Source organism: Myotis brandtii, unplaced genomic scaffold (assembly GCF_000412655.1).
Source record: "Myotis brandtii unplaced genomic scaffold, ASM41265v1 scaffold332, whole genome shotgun sequence".
Taxonomy (NCBI): domain Eukaryota; kingdom Metazoa; phylum Chordata; class Mammalia; order Chiroptera; family Vespertilionidae; genus Myotis; species Myotis brandtii.
In genome coordinates, this window is record NW_005362797.1 from 1,289,290 (window position 1) to 1,310,464 (window position 21,175).

The 21,175-nt window shown below is 47.4% G+C and overlaps 1 protein-coding gene across 8 annotated transcripts in view; it reads right to left on the reverse strand.

Moving 5' to 3' along the window:
* Window positions 1–21,175, reverse strand: part of FOXN3 (forkhead box N3) — a 377,361-nt gene that overhangs the window by 97,467 nt on the left and 258,719 nt on the right. For all 8 annotated transcript variants that reach the window (XM_005871180.2, XM_005871177.2, XM_005871181.2 and 5 more), the window contains one exon: window positions 20,942–21,006. In XM_005871180.2, coding sequence (XP_005871242.1) covers window positions 20,942–21,006 — 65 coding nt within the window. The remainder of the gene's footprint in view (window positions 1–20,941; window positions 21,007–21,175) is intronic.

A 21,175-nucleotide genomic window follows, 5' to 3' on the forward strand; every position in this document is an offset into this window, starting at 1 on the left:
GGTAGGGGGTGGGGGTTGAGCCAGAGGACTCTTGGTCCCCACACCCCTTCATTCAACCAGAAGAGTTCTGATTTCATATTTTACCTTAGTTCATCTGGGTGGAAGGTTTTGGTGAAGAAGAACGAGGAGGAGGAAGAAAGGAAAGAAAAGGTCGGGGAAGAGACAAAAAGGAACCCTGAGCAACCACAAATGGAAAGCCAAGTGTATGGATTCTCCCAGAACAGACAAATGTGAAGTAAATTACAGGTCCTCCATTTCCCCTCTAGTTGCTGGCCAGTGATGCCTTTACCCACGGGGCTATGCTGAGGCTCTAGTGAGGGTGTGTGGGTAGGTGCCACGCCCAACGGCTGGCACACAATAGGCAAGGTGAGTAAGCGGTACCCCCTGTGATATGGCCAGCATCACTACAGTCCCGTTTACAGGTCAACATTCACTAAACCTTGTATTTTCTCATTTAAAGGGACCTGATGTAAAGATATATTATTTAATGTGCTTTACCTTCTAGCATCTCTATCATACCTTTCCAACCGGTATCGCTTCCTCTCCTAAACTGTACTTCAGAAAGGGGTTAAGAAGACATGAAGAGGCCTGCGCTGGGAATGCACCCAGTTCTCTTCGGGTGTCCTTTCAGGCTCACTCATACCCCTACCACCCCCTTTTCTCTCTAGGCCAGTGGTTCTCAACCTTCTGGCCCTTTAAATTCAGTTCCTCATGTTGTGACCCAACCATAAAATTATTTTCATTGCTACTTCATAACTGTAATGTTGCTACTGTTATGTATCGTAATGTAAATATCTGATATGCAGGATGGTCTTAGGCGACCCCTGTGAAAGGGTCGTTCGAGCCCCAAAGGGGTCGCGACCCACAGGTTGAGAACCGCTGCTCTAGGCTTACTTAGTGGGCTTCGCCTCTTGCAAGCTTGGTTACCCGCCTTTGACCATGAAGTCACCAATTCAGTGTTTCTAGCTCTGGCCACTCACCTGGTTTTAGTTCCATATTGCTCACGACCGAAAACAATGATTACCAAGCCTTGTCTGTATATCAGAGTCCCCTGGGGGCTTTTAAAACTACAGACTCCATGGCCCCGGCCGAGATACAGCTATTCAGACGAAAGAAGGTATCATCCCTAGGCTATCGCTGAAGAACTGGCTTCTGAATGTCTTGCCACCATTGTCCTTCCTGCTTAAAGACATGTTACAGAAAACTGCCCATGAAAGGAGGCATAATCTTTTTAAAAATATATATATATATTTTATTGATTTTTTACAGAGAGGAAGGGAGAGGGACAGAGAGTTAGAAACATCGATGAGAGAGAAACACCGATCAGCTGCCTCCTGCACACCCCCTACTGGGGATGTGCCCGCAACCAAGGTACATGCCCTTGACCGGAATCGAACCCGGGACCCTTGAGTCCGCAGGCCGACACTCTATCCACTGAGCCAAACCAGTTAGGGCAAGGAGGCATAATCTTAAGGATGCACCTTGCTACATGTCACTAATTGGCACGAGGCCTCTTTTGTTTGGGCGGTTATATAAGGTGTCACTAACCTGCTAGTTGCAGGTTGCTTTGCTCATAACAAAGCACATCCCACTTACCTGCTGTTACCCATGTGTCCCTCCTGAACCCCGAGGAGTCAAGTCCCTACGCTGAGGGACTTGCCCCCAACACTATGTAATTAAGGATTTGTGTCTCTCTCTGGCTCTCTAAAGCAGAGGTCGCCAACTGGTGGTCCACCAGTGGCCGGCGAGGTCCAAAAAGGTTGGCGACCGCTGCTCTAAAGGACAAATGAGAACCAGAAACCTCTATGTTTCTCTCTTCGGTAACAAGTCAGTTTTAATCTTCAAACCATACAAGTGATCATGTTGCTCTCTTTGCCTTGGCTACTAGGAAGCTCAGAGGCAAATTCATGACTGACCACCCTACCCTTTTTTTAAACCAATACAAATCACTTATTATATTAATTTTGAATATTAATGTCAACTCCTAGGTCTAACTTGGGTTTCCTACCTTCTTCCCCCACTTTATCTTGATTTCTGCACATCCTTAAAAAAAAGTTCTAGTTACACTGCAGAGCTACTGCAAATTCTTTTCAGAACAAGGTGGGATGTTAGACGAAGTAATTAAATGTAGTCATTGACATGCAGCCCTTCACAGCACAACAGCTCTAAAGCAGATAGATGGTAACGAGCACCCACGTACAGACCAGGGCTCTGAGGAAGCTCTTTAGCTCTAGGGTCAACTCCCCCCACAAGAAAGCTTCTTACTGGCTCCAGTTGTCACAGAACATCTGGGAGCGTATCTGGACTGTGTGTTAAAAGTTTCGTGATTATGAAAATATTTAAAAAAAATAGAAACGCTATATCCATTCAAAATCAGGAATCCGAATATTCAATTCTGAACCTACTGTCTCTCAATCTCAGCCAGCAGAACCACACACAAAAGTTCCAAAATTCTGGTTCCTAGGGAGACATACCAGGTTGGGGAAAAGAACTATGCACAAGTAAGTAACAGCAGATGCTGGAAGTCTGTGGCCTCGGGTATCAGACAGCATGAACGGATCATTTAGAATATACATGAACATTATCCCAGTTGTTTAAAAACATTCCTTTTTAAAAATCCTGGGTAGCCCTAGCTGGTTTGGCTCAGTGGATAGAGCGTCGGCCTGTGGACTGAAGGGTCCCAGGTTCGATTCCGGTTAAGGGTATGCCCGGGTTGCGGGTTCGGTCCCCAGTTGGAGGTGTGCAGGAGGCAGCTGATCGGTGATTCTCTCTCATCATTGATGTTTCTATCTCTCTATCCTTCTCTCTTCCTCTCCGAAATCAATAAAAATATATTTAAAATAAAAAATAAAAAAAAATAAAAATCCTGAGTACTCCAAATGGCTTGCACACTATGTCCCTACATGAACCACCTCCATGCTTTTAACTGAACTAACTACCCAAAAGCTACCTGTTCCCCAACGTGATAAAAAAGATTGTTATCTGACACTGAAAAGCTTTCCTGTACCTTAGAGAGCATCGGTTCTCCTGGGCACGGAGCCAGGACCATTCCTGACGCTGCCAGGAACCCGGGGGTCCGGCCCCTGTAGCAGCCCAGCCTGGGCAGAGCTCTGGGCTGCAGGGAAGACCCCTGTGCTTATGGCGATCGCCAAGTACCGTTAAAATACAGAGGGGGCTCCGGGCTCCCTCTCCTTCTTAGCCCTAACTCAGCCCATTGGCACCTGGGTGCGTCCGGGTGACGGGGCCTGAGGCTGACTGTTCCTGTCACTGCTCTTAGTTATTCCTTTCACACAGCAGTTTCAGGATGTGGATCATGTTTATTTAAGAAGATAGTAACTCTCAGGCGAATATACTGGGCACAGGAGGGGAACAGCTTCCCTATTCTCTAATATTGAAGTCGCTGAGAGTGCCTTAAACATGCTGCCACTTTACCTTTTTGCTGACATCTTTCCTTCTTCTCCATCTCTCTCTGGGCAAGCTAAGAAGAAAGGGGGAGTTTACTCCCATCTGAAAGGAGGGCAGGAAAGGACAGCTGGACTGGCCTGGCGAGATGCTGGTGTTGCCACCAATCTGCACTGTGACCCAGAGCAAGCCTGACTCTCAGGCCCCGTGTACTTGTCTGTCCTTCGAGGGGGTGGCAGCTAGGTGTCTACGAACCCTCCCAGCTCTGAAATTCTGATGCTGGCATGGCCCTGCATAAACTCTCACCACATACAAACCTGAGGCCAGGGGAGCCAATGTGACGTGGGGCCCTCTGCTGCTATTTAAAATAATGATCCCAAACACAGAGGAAATGCCATCTAAATTACCCTGCTCTAAGGAAGAGCATGAAGCAAGTACTTTATTTATTATTACTATTTTTTTAAAATTCTCACCCGAGGATATTTTCTCATTGATTTTTAGAAAGAGCGGAAGAGAGAGGGAAAGACAGAAAGCAACATCGATGTGAGAGAAACACACCGATTGGTTGCCTCCTGCAAGTGCCCTGACCAGGGCCCGGACCAGGGAGGAGCCATGCCCTTAACTGGAATCGAACAAGAAATCCTCCGGTCAGCAAGCCGACGCTCTATCCACTGAGCCAAACCAGCAAGGGTTTGGCTTTATTTTATTAGACATGGGGGAATGAGGGCACATTAGAAGAGGGAAAATATGCTAAGCAGGTAGGAAACACAAGCAGGAAAAACCTCCCACAACTTAATTTGAACCACAATGTGACCCCCCAAAGCCACAGATGTGTGTGTCACTATCTTGTACTACCCCTGAGATGAAACACTGCACACCCGCTGTAGAGTATAAATACAGACCACACTACTGACCCCGCAGAGCCGGGGGTACATGACCACGGGGGTGACGAAGGCCCTTCAGAAACATTCATTGTGCAGGCTCACGTGTGTGATCAACAACTAAACTAGTCAAAACCAGAACACGCAGCACCTAATCTTAACTAAAAGAGGAAAACGCATCATAACACTCTCAGCTCTGTTGGGAAAACAGATGCAGACATAACTGGAATTCCCGCTGTCCTTGAAACACGGAGTACCACAGCTCCAGAACACTCAAGACAATACCTACGTCTGAGTATGAATATAATAATGATGCTAAGTGTTTTGTTTTGTTTTTATTACAACACAATCTTAGGAGATTTGAAAACTTCAGAGGTAGCATTAACCACTTAGTATTACAAAGGACTGATATAGAGAGACTAAGACAACCAATGCTTCGGGGTCTGACAGGCTTTCCTGAACACCTTAACCATTTCGACAAAAGCTGCAGAGGACGGGTACTCTTTTTAAAGCCAACCTTCCAGGTGCATCCCCGATTAGTTGTGCTTCGGTTACAAACCATCTTGGTTATTCCATTATTCCATTGGAAGTTACAAATCTCAGTGAACGGGTGTGTTTTTATTTAACTTTTCATTTTTGTTTCTATGAGATATCACTAACATGTAACATTATACTAATTTCAGGTGTTTAACATAATGATTTGACATTTATATATATTTGGAGATGATCACCACGGTAAGTCTAACCTTATATAGTTACAACTAGAGGCCCGGTGCACAAATTCATGCACAGGTGGGGTCCGGCCTGCCCCCGACGGGGGTGATCAGGCCCAGAAGCCAGGGGGAGAGGCCACAGGCAGTTGGCCGGCCGGTCCCGCCCCCTGATTGAACTTCTGGTCAAACTCCCAGTCAAGGGGACAATTTGCATATTAGCCTTTTATTATGTAGGATTTTTATGTGTGATGAGAATTTTAAGATCCACTCTCTTCGCAACTTTCAAATATGCTACCTGGTATTGTGAACTACAGTCACCATGATGTACTTTATATCCACAGGCCTATTTATTTTATACCTGGAAGTCTACCTCTTGACCTCCCCCTTTTGCCTTTTTCCCCAAACCCCACCCTGGCCTGCTTTTTTTGAAATCACAAAAATTTTCAAACACACTGTTTACACTAACAAAATGCTTGCTACAAAGTTTCAAGGTTTAAATAATGATTTCCAAATCAATTACTTTACCACCACATCTATTCATCAAGATATGATAATGGAATAAAAAAAACATTTTTATTTAGGTAAAATTTTAAAGTCTGTAAAAGTTTTCTATATATTTTGGCAAAAAATGAGACCTTCTCATAGTTTTATTAAAGAGGCTTCATTTCCCCCCCTAATTGCACTTACAGTCACATAAATTCATCTGAACCTACTAGTACATCTGTGAACCTAATTCCCTGGTTATGAATGTTAAAAACGACGACAACAACAAACCCACTCTCAGGAGAGACTGACGTTTCAGCCACCTTTGCCAGTGGCATGTTCCAAACGGAATCCAAGTGCTGTACTAACAATACCAGTAACAAGCGTGTCCCTCGGGCCTTCACAAAGCACACTGGAATTGTGAGAGAAACCCCTGCTATTTGGTGTTTCCCCCAGCACTGATTTAATAAAATCGATGACAATCTCTTTTTCAATCATGTAAGAATTCTGAGGTTCAGAACATGTGCATAACGGAAATGTGAAATCAAGTAGGTGTAATGAAATTTCTGTTGTCCAATCATTTCTGAAACTTTTGACTGAAGTGACATACACCCAGGAAAGCCCACATACATGTACAGTCAGCCAGTTTTCACCATTTAGGCAGCTCCTCAGGAGCCCCCTGTCCCTCCTCACTATCTGACACCCCAAGGGTAACCACAACCTTGATTTCTCTTTGGACACTGTCCCTCTGCACTCTGGCTGGGGGCAACACAGAGCCACGGTGACCACCCTGTCAGAGCCACAGAGCCCTGGCCTCCATGTGATTTAATTTACTTCTTGAGAGGCAGGTGGCATCCTGGTCTTACAGATGAAGAAACAGAAGCTCAGGGTCTAGCTAGCATCTGACCAAGCCATGAGGCATAAATGTGCAAATGAATGGGGAGAGAGAGAGAATATGCATGTTAGAGCCAGGATTCAAAGCCAGGTCCCTCTAATGCCAAACTCATTTCTATAGCACAAAAGCTATTTTTGGCAATGCCATTTTCCTCCAAGTTCATTGACTCACATGTCTTCAACAAACTCCATTTATAGTTAAATAGCCTTATACAGAAAAGCACTACCCCACTTCCTGACCTCCCCAATACACACACACACACACACACACACACACACACACACACACACACACTCTCTCTCTCTCTCATCGTTTTTGAAATAGAACCCATTTTCTCATTTAGCATCTTATCTCCCCCCACTACATTTTGGATTGTGAACAATTTTGAGTCTCATTAGAGGTGTCTTAATTTTAAAAATTAAGTTGGGAACTAGCAAGTGAGATTGAAGAGGCTGCATCTTTGGTTCTGAACAGGATTTTCATTACTTTTTAAATTATACTGATTTAAGATGTGCCCCCCCCCCAAATAGACGGGGTAATGGAGAAATGCAAAGGCATCCTGAACTAATGGTACCTGAGGCTCTAACACCTCCCCCCCACCTGCCCTGTGGCGCCTGCCACCCTCACCTCCAACCCAAAGTGACACCCTGGTCTGCCACTCTCGGCCCACTTGGTCAGTTCAGCTGCTCACACCTCCTTCCAGGGTCAGCCCGGCTATGACCACTACCGTTCAGGTCACCCTGAGCACCATGCACTGGGCCCACGTGAGACAAGGCCCTCCATCTGTAGCAGTTACCCATGTTCATGACCGTCAGCTCTTCATTCTTCACCCTTCCTTATATGCCAACTTCAACATAAGACTTTAAAAAAAATAGTTTTGATTTCAGAGATGAAGAAAGAGGGAGAGGGAGGGGGAGAGAGAGAGGGAGAGGGAGAGAGAGAGAGAGAGAGAGAGAGAGAGAGAGAGACTGGGAGAGACAGCCAATAACAGCTCTTGCATGCCCCACACTGAGAATCGAGCCCACAACCTGGGCATGTGCCCTGTCCAAGAATCAAACCGTGACCTCTTGGTTCATAGGTCGACGCTCAACCACTGAGCCATGCTGGCCACGTTCAAAGTAAGATTTGAATTGTGCCACCTACCCCAAGTCCCCATTATCTAGCCATCCTGGTCTTCTCAGAGTCAACCTTTATCAGAATCTTCCCACAATTCTGGCTGGGATTCATCTTCTTGTCTTCGTAAATGGGAGGAATAAGGTAAGCTACCCAAAAGGGAGATGGTGACTAGTCCCCTCTCCACCCTGCCTCACCACATTCCTCCTTTGCTTTTGAATACACACACATCACACAACCAGCAACACTGCGTGTGCGCTTGTTCGTGGCCTGTGCCTCTGGCGTGGGCTTCATTATTTTGTGAGTGTGGCTGAATGAGTGTTTTTGCCATTGCTGCAAACATAATGGCTCCTCTTTTGTATCAGTGCCTGGAGCAACGCTGTGACTGAGGATCACACAGCTACCATGCTGAACAGTTCAGGGGGGAGGGGGCAGGTTTAGGAGCCACAGGGCCAGCAACAAGCAACAACTTCCTCCCTCACTCCTAAGCCCTTCTGAGATGGCAAGAACCATCAAGGCTCTTTAGTGATTCTGACCCCCGGCTGGACCGCCGACTCCTTGAGGCTGGAGGTCTTCTGGCCTCCATCCCAGCACCTGAAGGGGTACCTAGCACGCTGCAGGAAAGCAAGGGCTGTTTGTGAAATATACGCATGTAATTCACTGCTATGGACAGAACTGTGTCCCTTCCAAATTGCACATGTTGAAACACTAACCCCCAGTTTGACTGGAGTTGGATATAGAGCATTTAAAGAGGTAGTTCAGGCTGAATGAGGGCTCTCACCCAACAGGACTGGTGTCCTCTAAGGAGAGACCAGAGGAAGCGCACTCACAGGAAAAGCCACGTGTGGACGTGGGGAGAAGGCGGCCACTTGCAAACCAAGAAGAGAGGCCCAGGAAAACCAAAATTGCCAACTCCTTGAACTTGGACTTCCAGCCTCCGGAGAAATAACTGTCTGTGGCATTGTCTTATGCAGCCCCCGCTGATTCATACATTCACCCGCTATCCTAGATGTGAGGCTTTGGGGATGGACTCTGGCTGCTAAGGGAAGTCCACTGAGACCCCAAGGTTGGTTGCTCAAAGCTAATCCTCAGTAAAGGGAGGTTTTATCTCATTTTCCCTCTCTTCTTTATCACCAATGAGGCCAGTCTAGTTAAGGCAATTATTTCAGGAATCCCTGCCCCATCATCATGAACTCAACTTCCAGGCCTCTGGGAAATTACATCGACTGACGCCACCATGTGCCCCGAAACCTCCAAGGTCTCGCACACCCATGGATGATGGTTATAGTCTCAAATGGGAAGATCTGCATTCTGGCCCTAGACCTTCCACTTACTAGTTACATATACTTGCACATGGAACCTAACGTGTTTGCAGCCATTGTTTGTGTTTTTCAAATGACTGGGATGTTGTAATACACGTTTCCTTTTCCCTTCTTTGAAAATGACCTTGACTTGCACCTGGAGAACATTCCATCTCCCAACCCCTCCCCATGCTTCCAAGTGATGGCCCCACCCCTCCTATCCCTCTGGTCACAGCCATGGCTCCGGGTGGTCACATGGTCCGGGTGGTCATGCTAGTGATGCTCGGGTTGCTTTCTGGGAACGCAGGGGAAACGCCCGGTTCAAGGCTGGTGTCTGGGGCATAAGAGGTTACAGCCACTTTGTAAATTCAATGTGAGCCTCTCGGAGCCTATTTACACCAGAGGCACAGCTGAGCTGGGGGACAGGCGAACGGGGACTGTCATCACCGTGATCCTACTTTGTTTGCCTAAGTCAAGCCACCATCTCTGAAAAGCTCTGCCAGCTCATCTTACATTCTCACAAGTGGCAGCCAGACCACGAAGTGGGCCTCTTAGACAAGTGAGGTTGGAATTCGCTGACACGCAGAAATCATCAGTGATATGTATTTAGTTTAACTGATGCTATGACAAGCGAGGTTGGAATTCGCTGACATACAGAAATCATCAGTGATATGTATTTAGTTTAACTGATGCTATTCATTTATAGAGTCCTTATTAGTCAGGATGCTTGGATATACATCCCCCCAACAAACACAAATCAAACTGAGTTCAGTAAAAGGGGGGGTTTATGAGCTCATCGAGTCCAACCATGGGAGGGCGGTGGTGGCTCCTCGTGCTGCCTCTTTGCCTTGGTGCCGCTTCTTGGACACTGGCTGATTATACACCGCAGGCCCTTGGATGCCAGCACATTCTCTAGCTCAGGGGTGGGGAATGTCTGCCCATGAGGCCATATAAGGGCCCGCAAAATCATTTGGTCTGGCCCTGCCAAGGCATTAGGGGTGAGTTAATTAAATGTTTGACCAAATACAGCAGGCTAATTTTTAAGCTGATAGTTTTGTATGGCCTGCAAATAATGTTACAAATATCCAAATGGCCGTTGGCAGGAAAAGGTTCCCCACCCCTGGGTTAGAGCCTCCAGACCCGTGATAAGAAGCACCAGGTGGCACTCTGCCTGGATGGGTCCCATAACCAATCACGGAGGCCAAGGAGCTCCTGTCTGAAGCTGGCACCTCCCATTGGAATATATGTTGTAAGTTGAGGGTGAGGAGTGGAGAAAGATGCCCTGATATAGCTATTGGCACCCATCTCACCCCTGTAAGCACCCCAACTTGGACCTACTGCAGCTGCAAAAGTTTAAAAGTGAAAACTTCCTATTTCAATTCCCACCGATGACAAACTTAAAGAAGGAAGTCTCCCAGAGTCTGAGAAGCACTACACACAAAGGACAAACTCAGAATTGGCCTTTCTACAGGGCACCGGCTTCTTGTCAGGATGCCCTCCCTGTCCTGCTCGGAGTGTAGGAAATGACATGGTCACAGCAGCTCTGTTGGCAGATGCCATCAGGCTCAGACCTGGGTTCTAACCCCTCACCGCCACGTGTGTCAAATAAACAGAATGAGCTCATCCTGAAAATGCACACACACACACACACACACACACACACACACACACACAAAATCACAGCCCACAGAGGGAACAACCCAGTGTGCTAAGGTGACCACGAGCTGGGGGCAAGTTCAGCACGATCCTTTTCACGATTCTCTGAAGTCCTTTCTCACTGCAAGTAGGTCTGTCCTTCTCACTCCCCTCCCTCCCATCTCGGTCTAGAATCTTTGCAAATAGTTCATATTCTGGCTCAGAGACACTAAGCGGAGGAAGAAACAGGGAATTGGATCAAAAGCCATTCCACCCCGCCCCCAAGGAAGCCTCTGTTCCCATGTCACGTTTCTGCCAGATCTTAGTCAAAGTGTCAGCGAGAACAGCTGGCGAGGACTCGGCTTCCCCTCCTCTCCGCGTATCTCGTGGGCATTTGCCTTAATGCAGCCAGAGCTTCGGAGACTGAAAACAGTCTTAAACACTCCTGAAGGCATAACTTCAGTTCAACTGGGGAAGGATTTTTACCTTATTGCTGCGTGGGGATGGAAGGTATTAAAAACTTTAAGAAAGTGCAGAAATGCTATCATAAATGTAATGAATTGTGTTTATCGAACACTCAACAATCACCAGGCACTGTGCCAGCCCCGGTACATACACTATCTCCGTTCTCACAGAATCCCATGAAGTACGACTATCTGATTGGCTGGAAAGGAGCGGCTCAAACACATCAGATTTGCTGGAGGCAGAGGTTGGCCTCTGCACCCAAGACTGGCCAGCTCCAAGGGCTATACTCCTCTCTCCCGGTCACACAACGACACCTGCACGTGGGACACCGACCAAGTGTCATGGACGCCAAACAGATTATCATCTAATCCTCACAATGATTACACGATTCTTGCAAGACTGGTACTTTTGAATTTAAAGTAGTTCACAATATTTTGCATAACTTTTCCCAAGTCGACAGCAATTAGGTAGCAAGGCAGGGAACGGATCCAGGTATGTCTGATTTGAAAAACTGGGGTCTTTCATCTTCATGCCATCATTCAAAATGGCCAACAGAACAGCTGGGTATGGAGACACTGGAGAAAGAGAAGCAGGAGGGTGGAAGGAAGAGGTTTATTCTTGCAGACTCACAACAAGCAGTGATAAATGCCTGAGTGCACGGGCTGTGCGCGCGCACACACACACACACACACACACACACACAAGTATGCATACACTCCTAACCTATCACACACTGTGGCACATACTACCCAGGAATTCTCAGCCACACCTTTCAGTCGTCAAGGGAACCAAACAAGAACACAAACTTGACCTCTAGCTGTTTACAGGTGGAGCCTTTTAAGTTCACTTCTGAAACTGTAAGGTGAACAGCTCGATCAGAGTAGATTCTACAAAATTCTTCTTCATCGTAACCTCTTGGCGATTGTATAAAAGTATCCCTAGACTTCCATGTAAGCACGGTTAACCAGGACTCCAGGGGAATGGCTTTCCAGTTGTATCTGAAGATAGAGCACTTTGATAAAAGCAGGCTCTACAGTACATGATCCAAGGTTGCATAATCTTTACATTATAATCTAACTTACACAACTTCATAGACAATGACACATTTTACATGCTCAAGAATTAAACTATAAGGAAATATTCCTGTTGATGAATGATAATTGGTATAAAATATCTATATCTATGTCTATCTAATAGTATAAAATTCAGATAGACCCAAATAAAATATCCGTTCTGTTAAGGGGTGGTTCCTCCCATGGTATTAATCTCTGAATGAATTTCAGGATTTCCCTTTTTCTCTATCTAGTCTCTAATGCACCTTACAGTTAGCTGTTTACAAAAGTCTGAGTGGAGACAAAAAGGGAAATGAAGCACCTTAAATACTGAATGAAAGAAGACAACGTAATATCCATTCCCATCTTTTTGTCTTGTCATTTCATTACAAAGTGCTTTTAAGCAATATCACAGGATTCTCTTCAAACCGCTGTAGAATATCTAAACATCGAAAGTGGAAAACTGTTTAGAACTATTTATGCCATTTTGACCAACAATCAGTCCAGGTTTTCGACCTCGAGCAGGAAAATTCTTCAGGCCTTATTTTCCCCATCTACAAAATGGGAGTCATAATACCTAATGCCCAAGGCTCATAAAAGAGCAATGTAAAGAATATATACAGCCGGACACACTGGGTCACAGTCTGTATGATTCCTCTAACATGACATGTCCAGAGTAGGCAGGTCCACAGAGACAGACAGATTGGCGGTTGCACACTGAAGGCCCTGGTGCTATTTTAATCATCAGAGTCTGGTGTTGGCTTTTCAGGGGTCCCACCCCCTTGGCTTTTCTGCACAGCAGGGGTTCCTGCCCTTCCCGCCTGAAAGTCTGTGCCCTCCCCATTCAGTGATCTCATTTCTGACTGAGCAATTTCTTTGTTGTTCTGACTAAGCTCTTTCTATCATAACTCTGGGTCTTCAATGTGGATCTTTTCCCTCTTTTCATTCTATATCCCCCGAGAGCCTCATCCATGCACATAATTTCAATGGTCCTTTCTGGATTCACACCTTCCAAAGCTCCCTCTCCCTCCCTGATTTCCCTCTCCTGAACTCAGGCCTCAGTGTCCACCTCCTACTGAACATCACCCCGAAATAGCAGGGGTCAGGTCACGCATACCTGCCCGGCAGGTGCCCGGCTTTATAGTGCAGGAACAGGGAGGACTTCTTGGACAATCCAGTATGGAGTCCTGTCCGCCACGACAGTTATGTCAAGTGTTGTGTCAAGCCTGAGGTGATGGGGTGTAACGGGAATGCCCTTAGAAGGAGCCTGGGACACCCCAAACCACAAGTGTGGCCACTGGGATAAGGACTCCATCTGGACATGAATCTGAGTGGGACCTCCACCCCTGGGGCTGTAAGAACTCGGAGCTCTGACCACCCAACGCTCGAGCTGTACCTCGGGTCATGCTCGGAGCCCTGCCGACTTCCTCTCCACCCGACACCTGCTGCCACTGCAGGCGCCTGGCTCGAGACCGAAGTCCGTGTCTCCACCTACGGACTCGGCCAGTGACCAGTACCTCACACCAGACACTTGCCCTGCTTGCTCCTATTGCATAAGCTGCCCTCTCTGTGTGCAACCTGCACGGGGCTCTACGGCTTATTGGGAAGTCTCCCCTGACAAACCTGGCACTGTGGACAGGCTCAGGTGAGTGACGCCTTTCGGGGATGTTCCCTAGCTCGGGACACTGGCCCAGAGGAAGCTCTCAGAGCCACGTCCCCAGTGGAACTGGCAACTCCCTGACTTCCACCTCTGTTCACCAGACTGCTGTTGTCTCAGGGGCAACACTGGCTTTTCATGGAAACGGTTACTACAGACAGAGATAGAGATAGAGATAGAGGTAGAGATAGAGAGCAGAGGGAGAGAGAGAGAGAGAGAGAGAGAGAGAGAGAGAGAGAGAGATGGAGATAGATGCTGAAATTAAGGCAAACATGGGCTACTGGCTGGCCCCTGCCAGGCTGCAGACTCAGGCAGCCGGGTCCCTGCAGATTGGGCAGACCTGGATTCCCAAGGGACAGCAAAGGTCAGAACTGACCAGCAGCTTCTTTTAAAATTGCATTTCCTTATATTTTTTAAACAAATGTACAAACATACTCTCAGTGACCGCCTAGAGCTTGGGTGATGAGAAGAGCTGAGCAGCACCCCTTTAGATTCACCTGATGGCAGACAACACCAGCCAGCTGACTTCACCATTGTAGTTACATAAATGTATGTACCAATGACTCAGTGCAGAACAATAGGACGAATGATGCCAAGAGAAAGGGCCCCTCCTAAAATCCAAAGGGCTTCTAGGCTGAGGAGGACAGAAGGCAATTAGGACGGGAAAATGTAGAGAGGGTTCTTTGCCCCTTTCTATTATTAGTTTTGTTTGCTGTTGTGTGTGTTTTTTTTAAACTGGTGTGCCCGAGGGAAAGAATCCGGAGACTTATGCATTAGGTAGATGCCCTCATTTTCAAAATGCACAAAAGAGTCAGCCTGTGGAGCAGATTAGATGAAAGAAGCCAAAGAGCCCGGGGCTGGGACCAAATGTGAACGGAAGAAGGAATGGGGGATTGGGGTAGTCTGACAGAAGCTGGGATCCATGGGTCCTCATGGAGAAAAGTGCCTGCGACCAGAGACCCGAGACCTTGGCAGACCCCGAGGTCCGCAGCGCCATCCTGGTTCAACTGGAAAAGACACAAGGGTGGAGCTGGCAGAGAGAATGGCAACCGCGTAAAGAGGAGTTTGGTAGAACCCTTCCTTTGAGAGGCTTTGGAATTTCCACTTTGAATCTACCAGCCAGAATTCGTGACCAGAAACCTTAGGCAAGAAACAGTGTCAAAGCTGCTAAAACCTCCACTCTTACCAAGCATTTTGGAGGTGCCAGGCAGTGGGCTGCATGGATGTTTCTACACTCACATTCTCCTTTAATCTCCACAACGATTTGGGAGACGCGTCTCAAAGCCCCATTTTACAGATGATCAAACCTGAGGCCCCAGGTCAGACAGCTGGGGCCCAGAGATGCAGGCATTCAAATCCAGGTCGATGCAGTGGGAAAATCTCTGCTCTTCTGCCCGCTATCCACACATATGCTTTGACCTCTCAAAGAAGCAGTCCTATTTAAAAGAAATCCTATATAATAATCCTATATAATAATAGAGAAATATGCAAATTAGCCGGGATGCCGTAACATCATGACCGAACAGCAGGGACCTGAGGCTGCATGGCGCCTGGCCCGGGCGAGGGACCTCAGGCCACGCCCCCCACCCCGTGGGGCTTGACGGGGAGCTCAGGTCGCACGCCTCATCTGAGATAAAGAGATGCACAAACGGTTTTTCAGATCTATGTTTAAATCCCACAGAATTCGGGGCAAATCCAGACTTCTGGCCTGCCAACTGGACCAGAAGGGAAAGTTTTGCCGGACACAGGGTAACCATGGCCAGAGGACTTTAGCCCTGTTTTATTTTCCCAAGGCTCACAGTTTTGGCAAATGTTACAGTAACGAACTCTGGTTGGGAATTTGGCATGTTCTGAATGGTTTACTAATACGATTGTACCAAATCCCCACAAAACCCTTAAGACAGACAAGCGTTGTTATTATTATTATCCCCACAGAGAGGCTAAGCCTGTTGCCCGAGAAGCCAAGGCAGGGTTCGCTTCCTGGTTGCCCACGTGGATAATTCACTGCCTCCCGAAGACCCAGGAGATCTGAGAAGCGCCCTGTTGGAGGATGGGGACCTCCGGCCGGCCTGCCACCCCCTCCTCCCTCTCCTTGGCTGCAATGCAGACGCAGCTGCTGGAGGGAGCACTCTTTCTCCTCTAAGCTAGCGCTAAGCCTCAAAATCATTTTGACCTACTTTTAGGGAAATTGCTAGAATGGGATAGAGCGGGTACTCGGCAGAAAATCTCTGCCACCCCGTCTTCCCTGAGGCCCACTCCCCATGCCCAGGGCAGACAGTGAAGACTCGGGATGTCACGTGGCTCGCCCAAGGTCACAACGTTTGCCACGTGGCAGTGTTGGAACCAGAACCACGGTCCCTTCCTGGACTTGTAACCAGTGCACTCTCTCCACTCCAGGGTGTTTCTGCTTTACTAGTACTTGCTCTGGAGACTGTCATGGCACAGAATACAGCCGAAGTGAGGCACGGCATACATTTCAGCAGTAAAGATGCCTGGCATAGGGATGGCAGAGAGTAAGGGCTGTGCCGAGTGGCAGTACGCAACCAGATGCTCTCCCAAGACAGTAAGTACACGAAACTACCTAGAACTTGGGAAACGGGCGTTCCCCAGAGGAAGTCATCTCAGTCATCATCACCCCCGAGCACGGTTCCCCAGCAGCAAGCACTGGGCGTACTCTCAGGACAACGTTCATCTCACAGCGGAAGAACGTGTCTCCTTCCTGCTGGCGGGCCGCAGCAGCGCCGTCCTGCTCTGGGCGCCGGACACGCCTCGAAGGTCCTCTTTCCGTCTCATTAGCTCATCCAGTGGGTTGTCAGAAACGAATGGAAATAAAAATCTGTGATGTGTGTGATGGATTTTAATTCCACTACCGGACCTTATAGAAATGGATTTAATACCAATGAGGGGCCGATGCTGGGGTGACCGGGAAAAGGAAGTGGAGGGAGAGCCAGGAAGGCCGCAGGGTGTTAGTGACTGCGCCTTGGCTGCGTCAGCCCTTCACAGGGTGTGTGGTCTGATCCCAACACGGGTTATAAGTGGTGCAAGAGGCAGGCCCTGGGCTTCCCTGGAACTCCAGCCTCATCCAGTGCCTGACACACAGAGATGGGTAGTAAAGAAGTGCTTGTGGATGGGGTAGTGTGGGCGAGCAGGGAACACCTGCTCAGAGGAAGAGCTGGAAATAAGACAGGTGGGTCCAAGCGGTCAGCTGGCACAGAGCTGCAAGGGCAGCAGCTTGTCTGGGAACAAAACTCCGTAGGGGGCTGAGGCCGACAGGGCCTGTGAAGGCCGGCAGGAAAGAAGTGGACGATCAAACCGGGTAGTGTGTAGCCCAGTGGTTCTCAACCTTCCTAATGCCGCGACCCTTTAATACAGTTCCTCATGTTGTGGTGACCCCCAATTTCATTGTTACAAATTGAACATAATTAGAGCATAGTGATTAATCACAAAAACAATATGTAATTATATATGTGTTTTCTGATGGTCTTAGGCGACCCCTGTGAAAGGGTCGTTCGACCCCCAAAGGAATCGAGACCTACAGGTTGAGAACCGCTGGTGTAGCCACTTCCAGTAGAAGCACGAATTGAACACGGACAGCGATGCCATCTGCAGCTCTGGGACGAAACCTCCAGGGACCAGATGAAGGGTCAGACCAGGGGTGAGGAATGTCTTTAATGAGGAATCACTGATCATTAAAATAATTCAACTGAGGGTGATGTTTACAGTCACCTAATTTTAAGTTTGACGGGTGAATGAATTATGGGGGGTGGGAGGGTAGCTAGGGAGTTTGGAAAAAAATACAAAACACGTTACTCTTTTAATGAGGGAAATAAGAAACAGCATTAATGAATAGAATTAATAAACATGTATTTCAAACACACAGAAACCAAAATTGAGACACATGGAGACACGCAGAGGGGACACCTGTCAGGTAGCCACCCTGCGGGCTCCGATGAGCCACACTCCCCTCTGGTGAGCCCCGTCCTGGGTCTGCCTGAAACAATGGTGTCCCCTCTGGCACTCCGCTCCGTCTCCATTGTACCAGAACTGAAGTGCTCTCTAGTCGAGGGGAACTGCTCACACTTACAATTGTCTCTAGCAGCCTAAATGGCATTTAAAATAAGTGCTGTGAATTGATGAAATGACCAATTATGTTAACTACCCATGCCTGGTGTAATCCAAACCAAATCTTACCCCATTATCCTCAAAACTGCGAGGTGACTCAGCAGGCCCTCCTGCCAGCGATTCTGCAAGAACCAAAACACACAGGCCGCCCTCGAGTAGGACCTCGAGTACTTCAGTTAATTCTTGCAATTGGTTTTTGTGCTGGAAAATAAAATAACCGTACTACATTTCTCCTCAACAGCGTACACACCACACAACTGCCAGACAACACTGCCACCATTATGTCATTTTGTCCCACTCATTCCATTATCCCCTCTTCTCTGTATCCCATTATTCTCTTTAAACATCTCTCGGTGTGTGTGATATCATCCCAAAGTGCCCGAGTCCCTCGTTACCCGCACCTGCCCCGTGACAACCCCGTGGCTATGATGCTCTCGGGATCCTCTCGTGCCTGCGTACTCTTGCTGTGGCCTCTTCTTGCAATGCTTTTTTCCATTTCCAAGGCCCCCATCCATCCATTTTTTAAGACTTCACTCAAGTGTCAACTCTCCCAAGAAGTGACAGCCCCTCTGCTCCCATCCCCCAGACAAAAGCAAGTGGGTCCTCTACACAATGTGACTTGTCCGCTTCCTTAGCTGCTCTGCTGACCACTCCGCCCAGCAGGGCCTCCCCATGCAGCTGGTTCAGCCAGCTCTGCTCCAATGGGGTCCACAGCCAGGCTGGGCTTCTGCTGGCTGGTCCCTGGGCCTGTGTCACCCGATAGAACAGTGGTTGTCAACCTTCCTAATGCCGCGACCCTTTAATACAGTTCCTCATGTTGTGGTGACCCCCAATTTCATTGTTACAAATTGAACATAATTAAAGCATAGTGATTAATCACAAAAACAATATGTAATTATATGTGTGTTTTCCGATGGTCTTAGGCGACCCCTGTGGAAATGGTCGTTCGACCCCCAAAGGGGTTGCGACCCACAGGTTGAGAACCGCTGCGATAGAAGCTTCGTTTTCTATCCCACTTCCCAAAACTGGGCTCTTTAGGGAGCCCTGCTCACCTGCAACCCACTCCCTGTTAACAGAGTTCTTGCCTATAATCTGATGTCTAGAAAAACGTCCTCCTGCTTGTTCCAGGGAAAAAGAAGGTATGTGTGCATATTTTTAAAATGTAAAGTACAAAGATGAGAAAGCAAGCGTAAGTCAGGGCGTTTTCCTCTACCTGAGTCTAACCTGACCCTTCCGCTGGTAGGACAGGGCAGCCCCCTTCTTCACACATCGTTACCTTTTTGCAAAACTTTTGCTTGTGGGCTTCAGCGAGTTCTTGATGAGCCCGTACCACCCACCAAAGAAACATAGAAATATTAATTAGGATAGTTCGAAAAACCTTGTCACAATAAGTGTCTGGAGAACTCTATAGACAGAGCTAGCAAATGAAGAAGAAATAGCACAGAAAAAAAAAAGTTGACAAATCCCGGCCCACACTCCCAAAGTCTCTCCAAGATCCTTCTGATTTTCACATGTACAAAGAAATAAATGGGCTGCACCGAATTGGATGTGGCTTCAATGAACATCTGACGTACGTCATCATTTCATTCTCAATGCCTTGAGTAATTAGGATTGTTAACCCTATCAGGACGAGAAAAAAGGTCTCCCACCCACGAGACAGACTCTCAGCCAAACCACTCAACTTCAGAAACCTTATCAATGTTTATCCTCAGGCTTTTGCCTGAAACAACCCCAAAATAAGGTGCTTAGAGCAAATCTTACCTAATGTGAAACTCAATGAATAAAAATCCTATAAGAAAATGCTCTAAGTAAATTAAACCCCTTTTCTGAAAATAATTCAAACACCAGTGCTATTCATTGCTATAGATCTAGAGGGAAAGGGAGGATACACAGCCCTTTGAAATTCCCTGGAAGAAAGCCAAAGGCTCATCAAGGTCGATTTCCATATATACCATCTAAAGGGGGAACAGAGGAGATTTTTTAAAAATTATGTATTAATTTCTGAAAGCGGAGGGAGTTCCCCTTTTTTCTTAATTAGGATGTCTATGGTGGTCATTAAAATTAGCATTACTCAAACCTGCCTGCCTAAATTTCACCCTGTACCAAGCAAAAATGCAAAGACATTCTTAAGTTCCCAATTTCACAGGCTATTAGAATGACAATATGCAATTGCATGGCCTATAAAACAACGACAAACATGTGACATCATTCAAAACTGTTTGAGCCACTCCAGAAACCTGAAGATAAACGTCACTTTATGTCACTTTTCTTAGCCACGTTCATATTCACCCACGTGGCCAGCCCTCAGTGTGTACATTTAAGGAAAAGAGGCTTAAACCAACCAAACAGGTCTAAACCAACCAAAATGCACTGGAATGCCTCACCTTAAGCCCAGTACAGTTCTAAACCTCTTGGTCCAACCAAATCCACCTGATTTGGGCCCGCTGTGCCACTCTGACACCTGGCCAGTCAACAGAGGCTGGTGGCCCGAGGAGCCAGCCAATTCCAGCTGATCTATAGAGCAGATATCCAAAACAGCAATCATCCAAAAGTACTTTCTAGAAGTATTTAGCACGCATCTTATTGCTATTTTAAACCATTTATTCTTCTTTAACTTTGGCTATTTCCAAAGAAATTTAATTGCAAAAGTCGAGATGAAAGTTTGAATGAGCACACTTGCATGCATGGCAACTTGGCACAGCAGCTGATCGTGGGCTGGTCAGCAGGAAGGCTGTCCCCCTGCAAATGATGCTTGCAGGGACAAGGGGTGTCTGAACTCTGAGCCTCAGAACTAACCACAGTCACCCATCCAGGTACATGTGATGTTAGGGGTCAGCCAGGAATACATGGCCCTCCATGGTGAACAAATTGCCAACAGACACCCAAAACATCCGGAGCACTGAAAATACGCAATGGGGTTGGATTTTACCAGCCTGGTTGATGCTATTGTCACATCCGAACTGCCATGTGATTCCAAGTTCACCAAAGCAAGCCAAGCACGTCTAGAATAGGACCAGTAACGATAGACCAAAAGGAGCAGTCCTGGTTTCAGACTAGCAATTCACAGCAACCAGAAGATGTGAGAAGGAAGAAATGACAGACCCGACCCACAGCAGTCACACTTCTCCAGTGCCCACTCCTCAATGGGACAGAACTCTGCTGGTTGGCACCAGAAGAGATGGGGGGGAAGGGGGAAGGGACCGGGTGCTTGTAGAGACCTACCTTGTAGAAGGGCTCCATTTCTCTTGAAGAAGGTACTGCCCGGCCAGATGGGTGGACCTGATGTGCTGAAACAGAAAAGAAAACAGCGTAAGGATGGGCTCATTTACACCCACTCACCTATACTCTGAGCAACCCATGCTCTGAACATGTCACTCAAAATGGCCTCAAAACGCTTTCCCAATTATGCATTACTAGAGGCCTGGTACACGAATTCATGCACGGGTGGGGTCCCTT